The sequence below is a fragment of the Panthera pardus genome, unplaced genomic scaffold, assembly GCF_024362965.1.
Source record: "Panthera pardus isolate Hobbes unplaced genomic scaffold, ASM2436296v1 HiC_scaffold_8, whole genome shotgun sequence".
Taxonomy (NCBI): Eukaryota; Metazoa; Chordata; class Mammalia; order Carnivora; family Felidae; genus Panthera; species Panthera pardus.
In genome coordinates this window covers 139,467,164-139,488,365 of record NW_026527013.1, presented here as the reverse complement: position 1 = coordinate 139,488,365, position 21,202 = coordinate 139,467,164, and the positions used below count along the sequence as shown (strand labels likewise).

The following is a 21,202-nucleotide window of genomic DNA, read 5'->3' as shown; positions in this document are numbered from 1 at the left end:
CTTTTACCACATAATTGTTCTTCATGCTAATTCCTAATTATTTTAAACTTGCCATTTTGTTGCATGTTTCCTCGATTTGTGAAGAAGAGTGATAATGCTGTGGCTTTCTTGCATATGCTTTCAGGTGTGTGTGTGTGTGTGTGGTATGAATTTTATATTTCTGATTTAATGTGATACCTGTTAATATGTTGCTCAGGGATTGACTTGATCTTACAACCTAGGTATCTCCCATAACAGTATTTGAAACTCTCAAGTCAGTAAGTTGACAGCAGATTCAAAGCTCTTATCTAATTGGCTGTGTTATCTTTTATGTCATAATCACATCACCCAATTGTAAACAGTATCTGGAGTTACATTAGTGGGACTGGGATTTTTTTTTTTTTTTTCAATCTAAAGGGTTTCTCTTCCTCTCTCTAATAAAACATCTGAACCTCCTAAGACCTCTTTAAGAATTTCTTACAAAAACATGCCGGAAGACCGTGGAACTTGTTTTCACCCTGAAGATTTTTCTCATTTTATTATTTTCAACTGATTACCCATAGATGTGGAAGGCACATCTTTTTGTTGGGTTGGTTCTTCAGTCGCTAGGTGGGGAGAGAGATGAATCCACTCAAGATTAGCACTTACAGAAACAAAACTGCTTCTTCCTGGCTTATGAAATTCAGTTTTCTTTGGCTTCTTAGTCACAATTGTTGCAGAGCCAGTGCTGTCTGGACTGCTTACATGAACATCTCGTTTCATGTTGGGAATCGGATGTTGTCAGAGTTGGGGGAAACGGGAGTGTTTGGAAGAAGCTCCACTTTGAAGAGAGTGGCAGGAGTTATCGTGCCACCTGATGGAAAAACTCAAAATGCATGTAATCCCAGTACCAGTTTCAGCAGATTGAAGAACTCAGAGACCTGGCTTGCACTTGTTGAACGAGGTGGTTGTACCTTCACGCAGAAAATTAAGGTGGCCATTGAGAAGGGAGCCGGCGGAGTCATCATCTACAACTTTCCAGGAACTGGCAATCAGGTTTTTCCCATGTCTCATCAGGCATTTGAAGACATCGTTGTGGTGATGATTGGTAACCTCAAGGGCGTGAAGATTTTGCATTTAATTCAGAAGGGAGTTCACGTTACAGTCATGGTTGAGGTGGGGAGGAAACACATCATCTGGATGAATCACTATTTTGTCTCTTTTGTGATTGTCACAACTGCTACTTTAGCATATTTCATCTTTTATCATATTCGGAGACTTTGGATAGCAAGGATTCAGAACCGGAGATGGCAGCGGTTAACAACTGATCTCAAGAAAGCCTTTGGCCAGCTGCAGCTTCGGGTTCTGAAAGAGGGGGATGAGGAAATCAGTCCAAATGGAGATAGCTGCGTAGTTTGCTTTGAACTCTATAAGCCTAACGATACAGTTCGTATTCTCACTTGTAAACACTTTTTCCACAAGAGTTGCATTGACCCCTGGATTCTGGCCCATGGGACGTGCCCCATGTGCAAACGTGACATTCTTAAAGCTTTGGGTATTCAGGTGGATGTTGAAGATGGAACAGAATCTTTGCAAGTTCTCATGTCAAATGAATTGTCCGATGCCCTGTCCCCTGATGAAGAAGAGACAGACAGTGAACTTCCTCCTGTGAGAGGATCTGACAAAGTGGCCCCTTTGGAAGCGGGGGAAGTGCCACTGCCCCCTCAGAATGACAGCCAGCTTACTTCAGTAGTGGAAGATGTTCATCCTTTACCTTGACAGCATGACCTTTGAGCAAGTGGATTAAACCTGTTTGTCAACTCAAGTCCTAATACTGACAAGCAGTTTGTTTGAAGTGTGGTTTTTGTGTCCTCTTGTTACTTTGGTAACTTTCTGCATTGTTTGTCAAGCAGAAAAAGGGCCTAGCAGGATTTTTTTGTTTACCTTTTTGCCTTTGCTAAATGTAACTTTTTGTCCATGTCTATTGAGTATATATGTCTATTTCTTTGTACACATGCATGTTAAAATCAAGAATGAACTTTCCCCCCTAAATGTTTGTACATATTCTGGGCTCCATCTTGATAAGAAAATTGTTCACATATTCGCATGTTCCTTATACAGAAGCCATCAATTAAGTTTGGGAACCATAAATTATCTTATGTGCTAGAAAGAGTAATATTTTTGATATTATATTTATAGTACAATATACTACTTTTGAAGTCAATGTGTGCTGTGGTTTTTCATTCTTAGCATGAAAATTTTGCTGTACAGAATTTTATTACTCTCACCCTTGACAAGAAGTTGTTTTCAAGCTGTTAGTACATTTTGATGGGCTCTGCATATGCATGGTGATAGTAATTTTAAAAGTAAAACACTAGCACTTTTCAGTGAACAGCAAATAATTCAGTGCCCAATATTGCTGAAAAGTATTACATGTTCATGATTTGTGGAAAGATTTAAATGGTCAAGAATTCCTATGGTGTTTATTAGGGTGTATTCATTTCCTATGTATTTCAGCTTACTAAGTATGTTTTGTCATTAAAGATTTAAAACGTGCTAGATTATTTTCAGGTAAGTATCACAATGTAGATGTTCTTACGACAGCGTTTGTGTTTATTTTGTTCACTGTATTTTCAGGATCTAGCAGAATGCTGGACACTCATAGTTTTGAGTGGAAGGATGAGTAACAAGTATTTTTTTTCTGTAACATAAATATATATTAATATGAAAACCTGGGTAGTTTATCCCAATCATACAAAATAAGGGGAACTTAGTCCTGACAATTTTCATCCTAAATCACCTTGACAAAATAGAAAACTGATTCTCAGCTCAGAATCCATTATTTCAACTTAACATATATAGTTCTAACAAGGAGCTTTGAACTCTTCCCGGCTTGACAGTTGGTTTTTAGTTCTTGTGCAACACTAAGAGAGTGGGGTTTTTTTGTTCTTGGCAACACTGGAGAGAGATCTGTTAGGAATTTTCTTGAGTTCATTGCTGACAACCCTGGAATTCAGAAGCCGGTGGAAGGGCAACAGTTGATTCTAACTATTTAAAGGAGGGAGAAACAATCATTGAAGGCCAGGGAGAATCGGAACACAGCAAAATGTCCAAGATGACCAGGTAGAGGGGTGAAACTTGACTTGGTACACACATGCTTCTTTTTGTTTTTGAATGTGAGTGTGCTATCGGGGGAGGGGTGGAGGGGGAGGGAGAATCTTAAGCAGGCTCCATTCCGGGCATGGAGCCAGATGAAGGACTTGATCTCAGGAGTCTGAGATCATGATCTGAGCTGAAATCAAGAGCTGGATGCTTAACCGACTGAGTCACCCAGGCACCTTTACACAGGCTCTTATACCTAACCGGGGAGAGGTTTGATTCAGTTAATCAAAGGAACTGGTCTTTGAAAGAACTGCAGAGCACCGATACTGTGGAGGATTTCACAGAAACACTGTTGGGCAGATCTTTTTGCTTTTACCTGGGAGAGTAAATTTGTTTGAGGTACCAAGGATCACTTTAAAGAGACAGGAGACTGAAGATCATTTAAAAGCCACTCCTACTAGAATCTGTTGCTAAATCCAGGATAAGTTGTCTTTCTCAGACTGTCCACTGTTGGCATCTCAGTCTCTAGGGCTGGCAGCTCATGGAGTGTCAAGGGTGACTTCCACTGGTTGCCCAAGAGAATCATTGGAACTATGGAAGTGAATGCATCTTGGCAGCCCCCGATCCTAGGTTCTAGAATCATTACAGCTGTGTGTCCTCCTGGCAAATTAAATATGGGTTACATGTTCCACGATAGACCTAGCATTTAAATTTGCTTTTCACACTGCCATTGTGTTCTCTTTCAGTCCTTCCTGTGCCTCCTTGGTTTTTCCTTTTGGTTCATCATTGTCAACCATAAACATGACTTGTCATGTGTACAAAATTAACATATATTAACTTTCATAATTCAGTGTCTCATTAATGATAGACATTTAACACACTGTGGGCTTATTGTCTTGATCTGAGAATTTTCAGTGGATACCCTTTAAAAGGTGTTAGAACCTGTATTTGTGGGGGGGAAGGAAAGGTCAGTGAGCTCGGGAGCTGTCATTGCTGAGTTGTCTACCATGCAGTAGGCAGAGGACTTAGCGCTTTCTCTTTCTTTTTCTTATGTCCGAACAAAACAGTTTTAATTTTTGTCTTTAGAATGTTGCAAACAGATCAGTTAAACCACTTTTGCTGAGTTTAATAACTAGAACCTGGAAATAAGGCTGCCGTGTCAAATTTAAGGTATTATTCGTTGTAGTAAATTTTTACCTATTTTGTGGGCTACCTCATTTTCTCTTAGTGAGGTAAACATATTTTGTCATAATGGCACGGGACCATGATAGGAACTGTCTTGCTCCTAATACCAGCGTCATGATACATTTCCCTTGTGTTTCTTCGTACATACTTTTGCATTCCCTGGTAGTTGATTCCCCACACCCACCTCTAATAGGGGGGTTTGATGTTCCTTATAAAAATGTAATTTCTTTGCTTCATTACTGGGATATATTAGGTTTAATTATTTACTAAACCGAAAGTGGCCTTAACCACTTGGTTGAACTTGACCGCTGATTGGGTGATGCAATAGGTGATTTTATCTATACATTTCCTTGTATGACAAGACACACTAAACTATATCCCTGTCTCGTGCTATAGAAATACTGTAATGTAGTTGTGCTGTAGAGAAATGTTGGCCAACCATACTATTTACAATAGTATGTGTACTTTAAAAGGCTTAGCTTGAGAGCTGGTGTTTCTGATGGTATTTAAGTTTTGTGTACAGTTAATGTTTTCTCCTACAGACTTTCAGGTTTTTGAAGTAGCACACAGGAAGCAAGGAAAGGATCAGAATTTGGAGAAGCACTGATGTAAAAAAAAACAAAAGAAAAAAACATTCACTCCTGGCTACTGTGTGAAGGGTAATGGCGACTCCATGTTCTTACTCCATCATTTACTATGGGCACCAGTTTCCGTCTTTTAGAATTTATTTGGCTTTGTGCTTGGTGCATTTTTAAGTGTTTAGTGCTTACTGATGAAGAATACGGATTATGAGTTACTGCAGTTACCAAAAGAAATATCTTAAAAATACCTGTTTTTATAAACTGCAAGTACTTTTTTTTAGAAAAGGAGGGAATAATGCACTTGAGATTAGCTGCTCCCTGTGCACAGGTGTTAAAGCTCCTCATCACAGTCCCTCCACAGAAACCTGCCTTATTTGTAGATATTCTACCTATAAGTCTTCACAGTTGTGCTGTCATCTTAGACCTCCGAGATAGAGTTCCTTGAGGACTTCAGCTGCTGACATGAACTTTCCTCATTGTTGACGACCAGCGTAATCCTGATTTCAAAACTTCTCTACACCTGTAGTGTTCATCTCCCAATTCTACAACACACCATTGTTGCCGCCATCAGCTTCTGTCATTTTTGAAAATGACTCAACTAAGAGCATCTTTTTCAGAATTGCCTCTTTGAATTCACTTGACTTTTCCTTTCCATCCCTTGCTTGCTTTGTTCTCATTCTATGGTTTCCTGTACCCATTCTTTTCCAGCCCATCTCTTTTCCAGCCCATCTCTTTTCCAGCTGCAGCCTAGAACCAACTATCAGCCATTTGTTTTGTTCTACCACATGCCACTGAATTCCTTGCCTTCTAAACTTTTTTCCAGGACGATTGGTTGTCTGAGTCATCTCTACTGATTTTTACCAGATACTTAGTTCTGTTTAAAAATTCTTTATTCTCAGGGCGCCTGGGTGGCTCATTCGGTTGAGCGTCCGACTTCAACTTAGGCCATGATCTCACAGTTTGTGGGTTTGAGCCCTGCATCAGGCTCTGTGCTGACAGCTCAGAGCCTGGAGCCTGTTTCAGATTCTGTGTCTCCCTCTCTCTCTGCCCCTCCCCACTCACGCGCTGTCTCCCTCTGTCTCAAAAATAAACAGTAGAAAAAATTTAAAAATTCTTTATTCTCAGGGTGCTTAGGTGGCTCAGTTGGTTAAGCATCCTACTTCGGCTCACATCATGATCTGAGTTTGTGAGTTCGAACCCTGCATCGGACTCTGTGCTGACCACTCAGAGCCTGGGCCCTGCTTCAGATTCTGTGTCTCCCTCCCCTGTTGGCTCTTACATGTGCACACTCGCTCACTCTGTCTTAAAAATAAATATAAAAAAATTTTAAAATTCTTTATTCTCTTAAGTCCCTCTTTCGTTTCTCATGGAGCAGTGCTTCTTGACCTTGGCTACACATCAGAATCCTGCTGAAGGCTCTTAAAATTCTCCATGTCCAGACTGCACCCAGCATCTGTGCTTTGGACTCTGGCTTCAGAATTTTTTTTAGTTACCCAGTTGATTGCAATAAACAGACAAGATCGAGAACCACTACCATAGGGCTTTTTCAGAGAGCCTTTATGTTAATCAAGTTCCTTGTTTCACCTTCTGCTTACTTCTTATTGACTTGTTTTCACTTTACTCAAAATATTGAGGTGGAAATCTAGCAAGTCATGAAGGGTGATATTTCATGAAGAGCAATTGATAAAGGCTTCTGGGAATATGAAGGAATGGATTTCAGCTAGAAAAGCAAGAACACTTAGCTCCATTTCAAATGTTATTTCCTTCTCTATCATTTGGGAAGAAGCACATTTTAATGGAGGGAAGGATGTGAGCAGCAGTGTGGTTCCCCCCACCAAAGAAATATATTGTTGGTAATTCAGGCAGTAAAATAATCATGTAAGAATTTAAGAATGCTGATAGATCATGGATTATTATTATTTTTTAAGAAAGTTGAGTGCACAAGAGGGGTAGAGAGAATCCCAAGCAGGCTCTGCAGTCAGCCATGAGCCCTACTCAGGGCTCCATCCCACAACCCCGTGATCATGACCTGAGCTGAAATCAAGAGTCAGACGCTTAACCAGCTGGGCCACCTAGGCTCCTCAGATCATGGATTGTTAATCTGTTTTCAAGTATTTAAATTCCAGCTAACATGGTATAATATTTCAGGTGTAAAATTTAGTGATTTATCACTTAAAATACCCAGTACTCATCACAAGTACCTTCGTTAATCCCCATCATCCATTTAACCCATCCCATACTCCAAACCTCTAGCAACCCTCAGTTCTCTATAGTTAAGAGTCTGTTTTAACAACAGTGTTTTCTAAAGAAGTTAGTATCATGTAGAATTTTGATTAAGGAACTTGAAGACCAGGAATTCTGGAGGCTGTTGTAAGAATCCAGGAGTGATAAAAAGAAAGTGTAAACAAAAGCAATAATAGGTGAAATTGAGTAAGAGAATTCACCTTCAAGATAACATGTGCTTTGATTTCATTTGCTGATTTGTATTTTTGATCTGATTTTTTAATGACCAAGTTGGTACTGATTTCAGAACTGGCTTTATACCCATAACTTTCATCTTCAGTTTAGCAACACCGTGAATAAAGAATAGAAGGGTTAGGGTCAGCAGGAGAGAGGAACGGTCAAGGATGACTCCTAGATTTCCGTCTGGGTGATATCACTAGGTGATAATGGTGCTATTCATTGGAGTAGAAAATAGGTGAATCAGGCTTTTGGGGTAGAAGAAGAGTTCACATTTTGAATGTGCTGGATTTGAGGAGCCCACATAACTTACAATAATGTTCACTACACAGCTGAAAATAATAGGTCTGTAGGAATTAAATGAGAACATAGCAAAAGAAAGGATCTGTGCAAAGGAGTCAATTGTGGTGATTTACTAACAAAACGACCCACCATTGACTTGTATATTAGTGGTAATTTACTAATGTAAAATTTAATATTGCTGTTTTGGATTCCTTGATTTTATGGTATTCCCATGGAAGTGCCATATGGCTTTTTCTCTCAAAAAGTGGTGGTTAGGATGGTAGTGTGGTGATAATAACCGTTTCGGTATGAAAGGATGCTGTTCCATGCGTTTATCAGGCAGACACTCATTTAACCCTAACAATAACTCTGAGGTATGCTCATTCTTTAGATGATAAAACTTAGACCCACAGAGGCTAAGCAGTTTGCCTAAAGTTAAACAGCTGTTATGTGGCAGCATCTGTGTTTGACTTTGGTCTGGTTCCACAGCTCTTGGCCTTTACCACAGCACTACAATTAGCTTGAAAAGCCAGTTTTTAAGAGGAGTCTTGTTTTGAGGACTTCAAGAATTGGGCCTTAGAAGAAAATTCCCAGCTAAAAGATACTGGGAGTGCTGGTGAGAGGGTGGTGCCAAGTGATAACTGGAGAAATCTCCGGACGATTTAGGGATACAGGAGCATGGGTGGCTGAGGGTTGTGGGCAAAATGTATCTAATTGAGAAGGGAAAGTTGAGCTCAAGGGGAATGTCTGCTTACGTTTAGAAAGTATGGATTCTGGGGTTGATCTCATACAAAAAATCAATTAGTTGGGGGGTTTTATGTAGTCTTTTATTCCTTTGAAGTTGGAAAGGGTTAAAAATAATTTTTACAATTACCCTAATAATTGATAACACTCCATTTTGCATGTTCAGGGATAAGCACAGTTGCCTATTGAAAAGAATACCATGCTTTTTTTATACATCAGGTGACCTGTATTCATATCCTTTCCCCCAAGGCAGAACATCTCAGAACAGTAGCCCTCAGGCCAGTACCGTTAGCATCACTTGAGCCTGTTGGAAGTGCAGGTTCTCAGCCCCCACTAGACCTTTATGGAGCCAGAAAAGTTGGGGAGGAGGGGAGGGGGGCCAATACCTGTTTCAACAAGTCTTCCAGCTGATTATGATGGACATTCAAGTTTAGGGATCTCTACTGTCTCAGGAAGTTTATTTTCAGAAGAGGATGCATCACATAGTTGTCATCAGATAGAAATAGTATACATGAAAATAATGGTGAATCTTAAAGCAGTACACAAATCATAGTTGCTGTTGTTGTATTAAGAGACCTAGTAGGCATTTTTCACAGGTCCAGCTTATCAGATTTATGTAGGACTTGTGCATATAAATGCTTACTCCTTTCCTCTCCTAGTTCTCGTTTCTCTACCACCACTATCACACTGCCAAGGGATTTGTGAAAAAACAGATTATAGACAATTTAGGAATTCCAAAGTAGAAGGTTAGGGGAAAAAAAAAAAAACACAGAGCTTAGAGCAGTCGATGCACTGGGTAAGGATTGTTTCTAATACCACCTATTTAGTAGGTCTGAAAATAACCTACTAAAACGGGACCATCGATGAAATGCAGAAGGGAATTAGGTAAATTCCTGGGTTTGGGTTCAGAAAACCAGCCTCACAAATACTGGAGGGAGACTCCATTTGGAGTCCATAAATACACAGCTGAAAATACATCTGTGCAGCTACCTGAAAATGCTTGGCGTCTTCTGTGTGAATAGCACCACTGCTTCTGTAGCAGGAGTTACTCCTTTTTGTGTTAATGGTGAGCATCTTACCCATGTGGCAGATTCATTGATAATTTCATTGAACAAATATTGATTGCCTTGGAAGTCTAGGAATAAACCATACAAAACCCATTGCCCTGATGGAACTTGCTTTCTAGCATGATTAAGTTCCAGGATAAATGTAATATGTTAAATAGTTTTAATTGCTGTGGAGAACAGACAGAAAACAGGATGGGAACTGTCAGAAGCAGAGTTGCAGTTTTAAATGGAGTAGGCTTTGAGGCGCCTGGGTGGCTCAGTCCATTGAGCCTCCGATTCTTGATACTGGCTCAGGTCATGATCCCAGGATCATGGGATTGAGCCCCACGTCGGAGTGTGTGCTGTGTGTGGAGTCTGCTTAAGATAGTCTCTCTCACCCTCTGCCACTCTCCCCTGCTCACACTTGTGCTCTCTCAAAATTAAAAAAATAATAGTAGTAATAAAAAAATAAAACTGGAGGAGACTTCACAAAGAAGATCAAAAACTGAACCAAAGACCCAGAAGGAATGTGTGCCATGCACTAGAACACATGCACGGAAAGGGCAGCATGTGCAGAGGAGAGCCACCAGGTTAGTAAGGGGGCCTGTCATCTGAAGAATGTTTAACCTCACAGCTTAAAGACTGGGTTAACTGCCATTAAAAAGCTTGAGGAATGGCCTTTGGAAGAACGCAGGTTGTCTTTGCGATGACATGAAGTAAAAGTCTGTGAGAGAATGACAGCTGTAAGGAAAGTGTTGCCACCGGGAAACAACCTTCCTGTCCTTGGTCCTGTCCTAGACAGTTTATGGCAGCAGAGAGTTTCTCTTCCCTAAAGGAATCGGTTGTTGTTTAGATATCATTTTAATGGTGGTGGTGAGGGAATCCATGTTTTGAAAGAACTCTGGGATTTGTACCCTTGAAGTCCCTTACTATCCTGAAAGCCAAATTCTGGGATTAAAAACCAACAATGTTATTTCATGCATAGTAGCCATCTTGTGGAAGAACAAATAACTGCAAGGTATAAACCACAAAAATTCAAGTATTTACTGAGCACAATTGTATGCCAGAGAGATGGTAGTTCAACAAGTTTTGGGTTCATTTTCTTTACCATAGCAGAATGTTTGCTTTGAAGATTGACTTCCTTTCCAGAAATATTTTTCATTTTCATTTTGAAACTTCATTTCTCTGCTGTAGGCTCCTGGATTATCAAGAGTAAATAACTTGGTATCCTTAAGATTCATGTTTTAGAAACCTAGAATATGAAAGGGTAGTAGCTCATTCTCTGGTATCCTGATAGTATTGTAGAAAAAAAAATGATTTGGTTTTTTAGAAATGGTCTTTCTCAATTTCGGTGTCAACATTAGTATATCACCTGTCTTCTCAAAAGTTTCCTGAGATATTGTATCTGCAGCATAAGGGACGGGTATTTGTTTTCCAATCCATCATGGATTATTTTGTAAAATAAAACCCATGTGTTTTATTTCCTCTGAAAATATATAACAGAAGTAATTTGGATTGATGACGGGATGGATGGATATGTGAAAGAAACACTAGAGTAAAGTGTCATTTGTAGAATCTAGGCTGGGAGGTATATGTCAGAACAAAGGCAGTTGTTAGGAGTTTTAGCTTCTGATCTCTTCACATTTGATAAAGGAATGAAGATTGGTTAAATGAGTGATTTTTCAGACCACCAAAAGCTTTTTTTTTTTTTTTTTTTTTTCCCCCCAATTTTTACGTTTGGGCACTTCCAAAGCAAAATGTTGATTAAAACTCTGCTTTTGGATGTCATGGCATTGTCACATCACTGCAAGTTTCTAAAACGTCTCTGTACTCTGTCTTTGGACAGATGATGATAATTTGAGAGTTGGCGTTGGTCCATGGATCACACTTCCCATAACACTGATGAAACTCATACATTACTATATTATATAATAAAAGAAAGCGTATTGAAGAAGGCCGTTACCCCTATTCCACCAGTGAGGAAACTGACCCAGAACGTTGCATGTTCTCAGCTTGTGTCACACCTGGAACACCCAGGGCTGATTCCCTTTTTGTTACATTATTTTCCAGCCGACAAAAGGAGAGTGACACAGAAATGGAGGATGAGGTGAATAGAATTAGAGAATTGATGCTGAACTATTGTAGAAGAAGAGGACTGAGCACATTCTTTGTTCCATACAATAAAGGATTTATTGAACGTTAGATACTATGAGACTCCAAAAGTAATCCACTGTTTAGTATTTTTTTTTTCTGTATCATAATCATGAGGGGGGGGGGACATCTTTGTAAAACAGAACAAAGTAGCTCAACCCAGAAACTTAACAGTTTCTATGGTACCATGAAACATTGAAACAAGAGCGAGGAGATGGGTGCAGAGAGGGTGGTATCTTCTTTCACTCTATGTATTTGTATAGAAAAATACTGTAGAAATTCACATTTCCTATGTCATGGCTTTCTTTTCCACTGCGAACATGAGTTTTTTTTCTTTGAACCCTAAACCATCCCAGTCTGGAGATTGGAATCCCAGCTAGTACCCAGTGATTTTGGTTCCGTGTGTATGGAACTTAAAGTGAGTGGGTTGGTGACTTTTTTCAGCTTCAGCCTCTCTAGTTACAGGGTTAAGGAAAGTTTGCCATTGGTTTAAGGAAGTTTAAAGGACATTCTTAAGCTGAAAAATACTTGTAAAGAAAACTGAAGGATCTGCTATTGGTTGATATTACAAGAAAAACTTTATAAAAACTTTGTAATGTTGACAATAGAAATAGCACGTATATGTTTTTCCAAAAAGCTTCGTATTTTTCAAATCACCTTTATGTTCATCTGGGTATAAGTTCCCCTCAATCGAACTATAGGACAATGCAAGAAGACTTTAGTAGTTTAGGGGGTCCAGATTTGCTCTAAGGGCTTTAGGTGAGTTATAACAAAAGGGTCATTTGAGAATACCTGCTTTCTAGTTTAAGGATAGAGGTTTAAAGGTATCACCCAATTTTTCAAATAAGAGATGGTTTGCTATCATTAAGTTATATTTTCACATTTGATAAGGGAATGGGATTGGTTAAATTAGTGGTTTCCAAACTGTTGGAATTCATGGATCAGTAAAAACAAACAAAAGAAAACCCCCCGAGGTCAACTACAGCTTTTTTATTATTTTTGTCAAGAAGGATCATTAACCACAACAAAAAATTGATTCACAATTTACTGTTAATAACATTGTATTACAAGTAAGTGTTGTACCTATGATTTCTATCAAAATATTGGAGTGAATGTAGCTTTACTAAAATTACTTTGCAATCTACATTTCTTTACATTGAATTAGGGAAAACTACATTCCAGGGTGGTCATAAAACCATCTTTTGGATTCAGTAACTTTCCCAAATTCCTTGCTATTATGAGGACTCATGATTTCCTTTAAAATTTGAGTGTTGAATGATACCAGATCCTACAGAGGCTTTAAAGGTACAGCTCTAATGAAGTTCATAGTCTAAGCAGGGGAAAGATACAGGGATTGCTGTACAGAATTTGCTGCAGCGTGAGAACAGGTTAGGTTCCGTTCCTTAAGAGAGGATGGGGAAGCCCTAAGAAGGCTCACAATGAAGAGGCGGTATCAAGGCTGTGGGAAGCTTCACAAAGGAGGTGGACAGTAACAGGAGAAAATTCCGTACCTCCCAATTCTCTTCATCCACCCAATTCTGTAGCTCAGTTTCATAAACCATAAGTTCATAGATCCCCAAATTTTATTATAGGGTGGGGGATGAGGAGGGATCTCAAGTGAGACCCTCAGAGCTTCAACTTTGACCCTTCGGCAGTCTGGATGTGTGACCTGGGGCATGTTTCTTTACCCCTCTGCTTTATTTTTTTTCTTTTTCTTTTTTACACCTTTAAAGTAGATGCTAGCATGTACTTTGTATTGTGAAGGTTAGTATATCTAAAACCCTAGAATGTGTTCTAGCTATTTTCAAAATGCTTTTTTAATCATGTGACTCCCGGACTTAAATGTTTGGAAGGCGTTCTGTGTTCTTTTGGGATAAAGACCAGGTACCTTCCAGGGCTTAGGAAGCCTGTCCTTCCTCTCTAGCCTCTTCTCATTCACTAGATGCCCTGTCCCTTCACTGATTCTAAGGAGCCTTTTCAAACCCACTTAGATCAGTTGTGTTCCCCCGTCTACTATCCCTTGGTCTCCCCTCTTTCCAAACAAATTCCTCTCCATTTTCATATCTCCAATCACCACCTCAGGGAATCTTCTGTGACCTCCTCAAATAGGTTCAGAACCTTGTTATAAACTCTTGTGGCTCCAGAAATTCCCAGTATTTTCACCTAGCTGCCATCATTTTGTTTGGTTTTCTCTAGTATAAGCTCTGTGAAGGCAGCAGACTCTTGCCTTTTTCTCAGTAGTACATTCCCAACATTGAGCACATTGCCCAGTAGATAGTATGTTTTGATAAAATATTTATGGGAGAAATGGGTGAGGTACGGGGGAGGGAACTTGTAGAGGACTGTGCTAAACAAGCGTTCCCTTTATTAGAAAAGAAAATACATTCTTCCTACAGGTAGAAGAGAAGACTGTAAAGGAAGCTTGTGGGATACCCAGATGGATGAAGAGACTGGCACAGTACAGCCAGTAGGGAACCTATTGACTGGCTCTGGGCATGTGAAGTGACCTGATAGATGCTGGCGTTGATACTGGAAAACTAGAAATTGATATATAGTGGGACTAAATTCATCACTGTTAAGCTACATGAATTGATAACACCTGAAAAATAGGTTTTAAAAACAGTCACCGTTTCTCTGTGCACGGCCTCCATTATGGGAATTAGAAGTAGTTGCCATTAAGGAGAAAAGGGCGTCTCTTCTAAGTGGGGCTCTTGTACTTTCTCCATGTTTTTCTTGGCTGGACACCTGCTGGCAGCTTTCCCAGGAACCATCTCATAGATAGCCACAATGATTTGGCACGCACATAATGTTTTTCTTGTCATTATACGATCCTTCTGAATCAGAGAAGCGATGCATGGATCAGATCAAAAGCAATGGCTGAACAATAAGTGCTTCTGTGGAAAAGTGTATTTGAAGTTTTATTTGGACAGCTGAGTGAGCAGACTTACCTTTTGCAGATAGAGCTTACTATTGTAGTCATCGCATTTCAATTGTTATTCTCCATGACATGAAGGTATTCAGTGACTTCTTTGGTATATAAACTGAGCAGCTGAAAGGAAAGGGTGGCCGTTGGTGGTGGTATAACTTGTTAAATGTGGTATAACTTGTTAAAATGTGGAGAAGACGTGGTATAACTTGTTAAAATGTGGAGAAGACGTGACTACGCGGTATGTTCTGGTTTGATGTGAGGTACCTGACTCCCACACTGAATTGGTAGGGTGTGTTCAGTGGCATTTTCACATAAAGGTCACTGATTGGTAATTCCCATAGTGTTGACCAGCACCCATCAGAATATATATAGCTATCAGGGGTGAACCCTTGATAGGAGTGGGGAAGTGAGAAGAGTAAGTAAAGGAATGTTGCTTTTGGATTCCATTGGTCTCTTCTCTCAATATGTGGCCTTAGGCCAGTCACTTAACTTCACAGTCTAGAACACTTAATCTGTAAAAGAGAAAGATAATAAAGGCCCAGGGAGGGTGATTGTGGGGACAAAAGAAGATAATATGTAAAGAGCTCTAGGGAGACAGAATATCTGCTCATCAGTGGGTTTGCTGATATACCAAGTTCCCATCACTGCTTTAGCACCAATAATGACACACTATTCAATGTACCCCAGGCATAATTTTATGGAGGATCCTGGGGCTCTGACCAGAAAGCTGGCGTGTGTGCACCCAAGGCTTGGAGACCAGTTCCTAGAACCAGCCTCTTCATGTGGGCACCCTTTACCTGCCTTTAACTTGACAGTTGTTACTGTGAAAGGTTAGAAGATTAAGATAGTTTATATCTGATGGGACTAAACCCATCATTGTTCCATAATTTATAACATCTGAAAAATCTTTAAAAACTATCTGTGATTACAGTAGATTGTCATTCAGACTTTTTAATTCTTTTTTGAGAGAGCGCGTGCACACAAGTGCCTGTGTGAGCAGGGGTGGGGCGGAGAGAAAGGGAGACACAGAATCTAAAGTGGGCTCCAGGCTCGGAGAGCTGTCAGCACAGGGCTCAAACTCGTGAACTGTGAGATCATGACCTGAGCCAAAGTCAGACACTTAACTGACTGAGCCACCCATGTACCCCTAAAGTTTATTTTGAGAGAATGCATGTGCATGCCAACAGGGCAGGGGGTGGAGAGTGAGAATCCCAGGCAGGCTCTACTGTCAGCCTGGAGCCCAACATAGGGCTCAAACTCATGAACTGTGAGATCATGACCTGAGCCAGAGTCAAGAGTCATGCTCAGCTGACTGAGCCACCCAGGTGCCCCTAGACATTGTTTTTAAACAGTATTTTTAGAGACAGAGACAGAATGCAAGTGAGTTGGGGCAGAGAGAGAGAGAGGGAGGCACAGAATCCGAAGCAAGCTCCAGGCTCCAAGCTGTCAGCACAGAGCCCGACACGGGGCTCGAACTCACAAGCTGTGCGATCATGACCTGAGCTGAAGTCGGATGCTTAACTGACTGAGCTACCCAGTGCCCCTAAACAGTGTTTTTAACATTTTAAACAATGTTTTATTTTTCTCACAAAACTAATTTTACTTTCCTTTATGGCATTATTCATACTTTATTCTGAGATGTTTTTCTGTCCCATTCATGTGGACAAGCTCCATATTTTAAGTTAAGCATGTAATTGAAAATTACTAAACCTTAGTGGTTATTTAAGTTCTGCAAGTGCATGGATGGGGAAATAATCATCCAAACCATCCTCATTTATTCATTTCATGGATATTTTCTAAGTGCATGCTCTGTACTTGGCCTGGTGGTAGGTGCTACAGATACAGTACTGAACGACACCATCTTTGGCTTTGGAACTTACTATTTACTGAGTTAAAGAATAAGATGACAATATAACCTTCACCGAATTATCACAGTGACAAAGTGCTAAGTACTGTAAAGGAAAAAGGTGCTAGGATTACATGCAAACACTGCCAGATCAGGCTGATTCAAGGCGATTGGGGAAGGAATCAGTAAGGAAGGGTTAATTGTGCCAATATCCTGCTGTCTTGATGATTACAGCTTTGTAGTAGAGGCTAAAGTCTGGGATTGTGGTGCCTCCCACTTTGGTCGTCGTCTTCAATATTACTTTGGCTATTCGGGGTCTTTCATGGACAGGAAACCCATCAACACCCTAGAGGAGAAAGGAAAAAACCTCTCTGACCTCAGCCACAGCAACTTCTTACTTGACACATCTCCAAAGGCAAGGGAATTAAAAGCAAAAGTGAACTATTGGGACCTCACGAAGATAAAAAGCTTCTGCACTGCAAAGGAAACAATCAACAAAACTAAAAGGCAACCAATGGAATGGGAAAAGATATTTGCAAATGACATATCAAAGGGCTGGTATCCAAAATCTATACAGAACTCACCAAACTCCACACCCGAAAAACAAATAATCAACTGAAGAAATGGGCAGAAAACATGAATAGACACTTGTCTAAAGAAGGCATCTAGATGGCCAACAGGCACATGAAAAGATGCTCAACGTCGCTCCTCGTCAGGGAAATACAACTCAAAACCACACTCAGATACCACCTCATGCCAGTCAGAGTGGCTAAAATGAACAGGAGACTATAGATGCTGGCGAGGATGTGGAGAAACGGGAACCCTCTTGCACTGTTGGTGGAAATGCAAATTGGTGCAGCCACTCTGGAAAACAGTGTGGAGGTTCCTCAAAAAATTAAAAATAGACCTACCGTATGACCCAGCAATAGCACTGCTAGGGATTTACCCAAGGGATACAGGAGTACTGATGCATAGGGGCACTTGTACCCCAATGTTTATAGCAGCACTTTCAACAATAGCCAAATTATGGAAAGAGCCTAACTGTCCATCAACTGATGAATGGATAAAGAAATTGTGGTTTATACACACAATGGAATACTACGTGGCAATGAGAAAGAATGAAATCTTGCCATTTGCAGCAACATGGGTGGAACTGGAGAGCGTTATGCTAAGTGAAATAAGTCATACAGAGAAGGACAGATACCATATGTTTTCACTCTTATGTGGATGCTGAGAAACTGAACAGAAGACCATGGGGGAGGGGAAGGGGGAAAAAAGGGAGGGAGCCAAACCATAAGAGACTCTTAAAATCTGAGAATAAACTGAGGGTTGATGGGGAATGGGAGGGAGGGAAGGGTGGGTGATGGGCATTGAGGAGGGCATCTGTTGGGATGAGAACTGGGTGTTGTATGGAAACCAATTGGACAATAAATTTCATATTAAAAAAAGGGTTAATGGAGTGGGGATCTGAAGCATTACTAAGAGATAATTAGATGATGGTCAGATGGACACTGTGAAGTTTGGGAGAGACCAGTGGGACTGGAGCATGGAGACTGAGCGAGCGAGCTACAGAGAGACAGAGAATATGCCTTGTAATGAAGCCAGAGTGGTAGTTTGGAGCCAGTGAAGAATTTGTAAGCTGGAGGAGGATTGAAATAACAGAGTAAAAAAAAAAAATACTAGTTTGATGCCAGTGAAGGGAATAAGTTGGGAAAATGAGAATCATTTGGGTGGCTTTCAGGAAAACGGAGGTAGGAAAGCCAGTTCCAGGCACTCTGGGGTGCCTGGGTGGCTTAGGGAAGTGTCTGACTCTTGATTTCAGGTCAGGTCACGATCTCACGGTTGTGAGATCGAGCCTTGTGTTGGACTCTGGACTGAATGTGGGGTCTGCTTGGGATTCTCCTTCTTCTCCTCCCCCACTTGTGCTCACTTGTGTGCTTTCAAAACAAAAACAAAAAGAACTTGCTTTTAGATAGTTGAGACAGAGTGAGGTGCATAAACAACTTTTGTGGGCACAGGAAGAGGAAAAGAAGGATTTGAGAGGAATTTAGGGGGTGGGATCAGCAGGGTTTTGTGACAAGTTGTAGGGAAATAAACATGGAAGAGATGGAGGTTTTGAGAATGGTTTCCAGGTCTCAAGGCAGGAAGTAGGTATCTGATGTTCACTGAAGCAGATAGAGCAAACAATAGGGAAAGTTATGCATTCTGTTTGAGACTTGTCCCACTGGCACCCTAGACTTCATGTGTAACGAGAGCTTTTGGTTGGTATTAGCTGTGTCCGAAGCTTGAGTGATATTTGAAGAGTTTGGTGGATCCCGTTTTGTGATGGTGTCAGAATTGGGAGCGTGTGCAAAGTGGACTACCTCAGACCTAACTGATACTGGTCAGCATAGGATCCCAGAGGAGGATACAGAAGGGAAAAGCAGCCATGGTATCATGGTAGGTCTTCCTTTCCCTATGCCTGGGATCAGGGGAGGGCTGTCCCTTCCCCCTGCTTTCAGATCACGGCTTTTCCTTCCTCATGCAAAATCTCTCTTGCCTTCTGGAATGCATTCCTTTCAACTATACCACAAATCTTTCAGCTTTTTAGTGTTTATCCATTTCATGGCTCCTCTCACACAGACATCCATATCTCAGGAAATCTGTGAGCTGGATACGTATGTAATCCTCTTCTTTAGCTTTAGAGTGTTCAATGTCCATAGATAGTACTTTTTTCAACAAATCTTTATTGAGCTCCTATTATAGGACAGGCTCTGTATCAGGCCCTGGATTCACCAGCAAACAAAACCAAGTGTCTATCTGCTCCAGTGGTGTTTGCTTTCTTTTTGGGGAGACAAATACATACAAGGTGCTATGTACTAAGAAGAAAACTAGAGCAAGATATGAGGGTGAGAATGGCAAATTAAAAGGGGGCCGAGGGGGCACTTCTTCTCAGAAAGTGATATAACCGAGACCCAAATGAAGTTAATATAGTAACCCATGTGGGTATATTTGCTGCCTAACAAATCATCTTAAAATTTAGCAGCTTAAAGTGATAAATATGTACATATCATTTCACAATACCCCAGTGTAAGGAATCAGGGTGTAGCTTAGCTGATGTTTCTGTCTAGGGTCTCTCGTGAAGTTGCAATCCAGCTGTCGGCTGAGACAGCCATTATCTCATGGCTCAATTGGGACTAAAGAATTTGCTGTCCAGAACACTTGTGTGGTTCTTGGTGACCTAGTTCACTGAGGGCCTCCTTTCTTTGCCTCCTAGCAGCTTGCTTCCCCAGCGCAAATGTTGGGAGAGAGGGACAGTATGCCATGGTCTTCTGTCAACAGATCTCAGAAGTGACACACCATCATTATTTTCTGTCATCCATACCTTAAACTGCCTCTTTACTGACTTGTCTCCCTCCTTGCCTAACTGCAATTTCCCAGTCCAGCTTCTCCCTCTTTTCTCGTTTCCCTTTTTATTCGTGCTTCCTAAAAGGAGAGTTTATATTTGCTGTCTTAAGTTTTACAACTTGTCCCCCCTTTCTCTCCTACACATTGGCTCCCTCTCTCTTCCACACCATGAACTCTTCTCTGTCAAAGGTGACCTCTGGTGATAAAGACTCTTCTTAATTGAAAAATCTAGTCTAAATTTAGTTGACTTCTCTTGTGGCATTTAATTCTTTTTCTCTTGAGATGATCTCCCCTCTGGATAGCAAATAGATCAGACCTTGCCTTTTCCTTCTCTGACGCTGCCCCCTTTCTTGGATCTAGTTCTTTTCCCAACTGTTTAAATGTAGGTATTTAAGAGTTTTTTCTTCACTTTTTGTTTTTACTTTACTTTGTCTTCAAAGCTGACTTATGCCAAAACTAAAATAATCCATGACCCCTCCTGACACCACCGCCATATACAAACACTACACACACACACACACACACACACACACACACACACACACACGTTTTTCCATCTGTATTCTTTCACTCTTTATTTTTGGTTAATGGAATCCAGGCACCCTCTAGAACTTTTCCTGCCTTTCCAAATTCTATAATTCGTGACACATGTTAATTCTGTCTTTTAACTCCCTCTTGCCTCTCCCTAGTTCTCTAGTTAATGACCTTTGCCCTAGATCAAGCCCTTCCTGTTTTCACCTGGTCTACTGTACTTGTATGGTAACTGATAACCTGATCTCTGTTTTGTTCTATCCTCATGTCTTTGATGCTGCTACCAATTGTTAGCGTAACTCCTGCTTGTCAACATTTCAATACCTGGGTCGCCCGGCCGTCATTGGCTCTCTGTCCTCAGAGCCCAGATCCCTTGCTTGGCGCACAGTGCATTTTGCCATCTGGTCTCTGTTGGTCTGCTTGGCACAACTTTGGCTCCTCTTACCCTTACGTTTATTTAATGCTTCTGCAGTATGAAAATTCTGACGTTACCCTCAGAAGACCATGGTGTCTTATGCCTTTATGCTTTTATTTCTTTTGTTTTCCTGAAATGTATTTTATTCTCCCTTTTCTCCTTTAACCCACAGGTCATTCAAATTACAGGTTCCTGTCTTTGTTTTGTGCCTTCTTTGTCCTCAACCTTGTCCCCAGACAATGGAGTTCCTTTCCTTTTCTCCTCCCCCCCCCCCCACCTCCTGCCCCCTTGCATAGGCTGCAGTTCTTGCTTTTATTTCATTATTTATCCTGTCTCTCTCTGGTTGTGTGAGCTTTGAGGGCAGGGTCTCTGGCCCATTCACTCTTGTGTCCCCTCAGTACTTAGCAAAATGCCTCACAGGTGGTTATCTAGTAAATATGTATAAATAACACGAATTTGACTGAGTTAGTATGGCTTCACCTATGGTTTTATAGGGTAGTGAAGACTCCAGAGACTCCTTATTATCCTTGCTTCAAAAACATTGTCGTGTTCCTTGGTAGAATTTAGCACTGTGTTAGGCAGGAG

The 21,202-nt window shown here is 40.7% G+C and overlaps 2 protein-coding genes across 17 annotated transcripts in view; both read left to right on the top strand.

Moving 5' to 3' along the window:
- The window catches only part of CADPS2 (calcium dependent secretion activator 2), a 540,953-nt gene that overhangs the window by 169,644 nt on the left and 350,107 nt on the right, over positions 1–21,202 (top strand). The window lies entirely within an intron of this gene.
- Positions 360–1,940, top strand: RNF133 (ring finger protein 133). Its single transcript, XM_019452595.2, has one exon. The coding sequence runs from the start codon at positions 601–603 to the stop codon at positions 1,735–1,737; it is 1,137 nt and encodes a 378-aa protein (XP_019308140.2). The 5' UTR covers positions 360–600; the 3' UTR covers positions 1,738–1,940.

What these genes read in the sequence shown, in the direction of transcription:
- RNF133 (XM_019452595.2), top strand. Translation starts at nt 601, where the DNA reads ATGAATCCACTCAAGATTAGCACTTACAGAAACAAAACTGCTTCTTCC.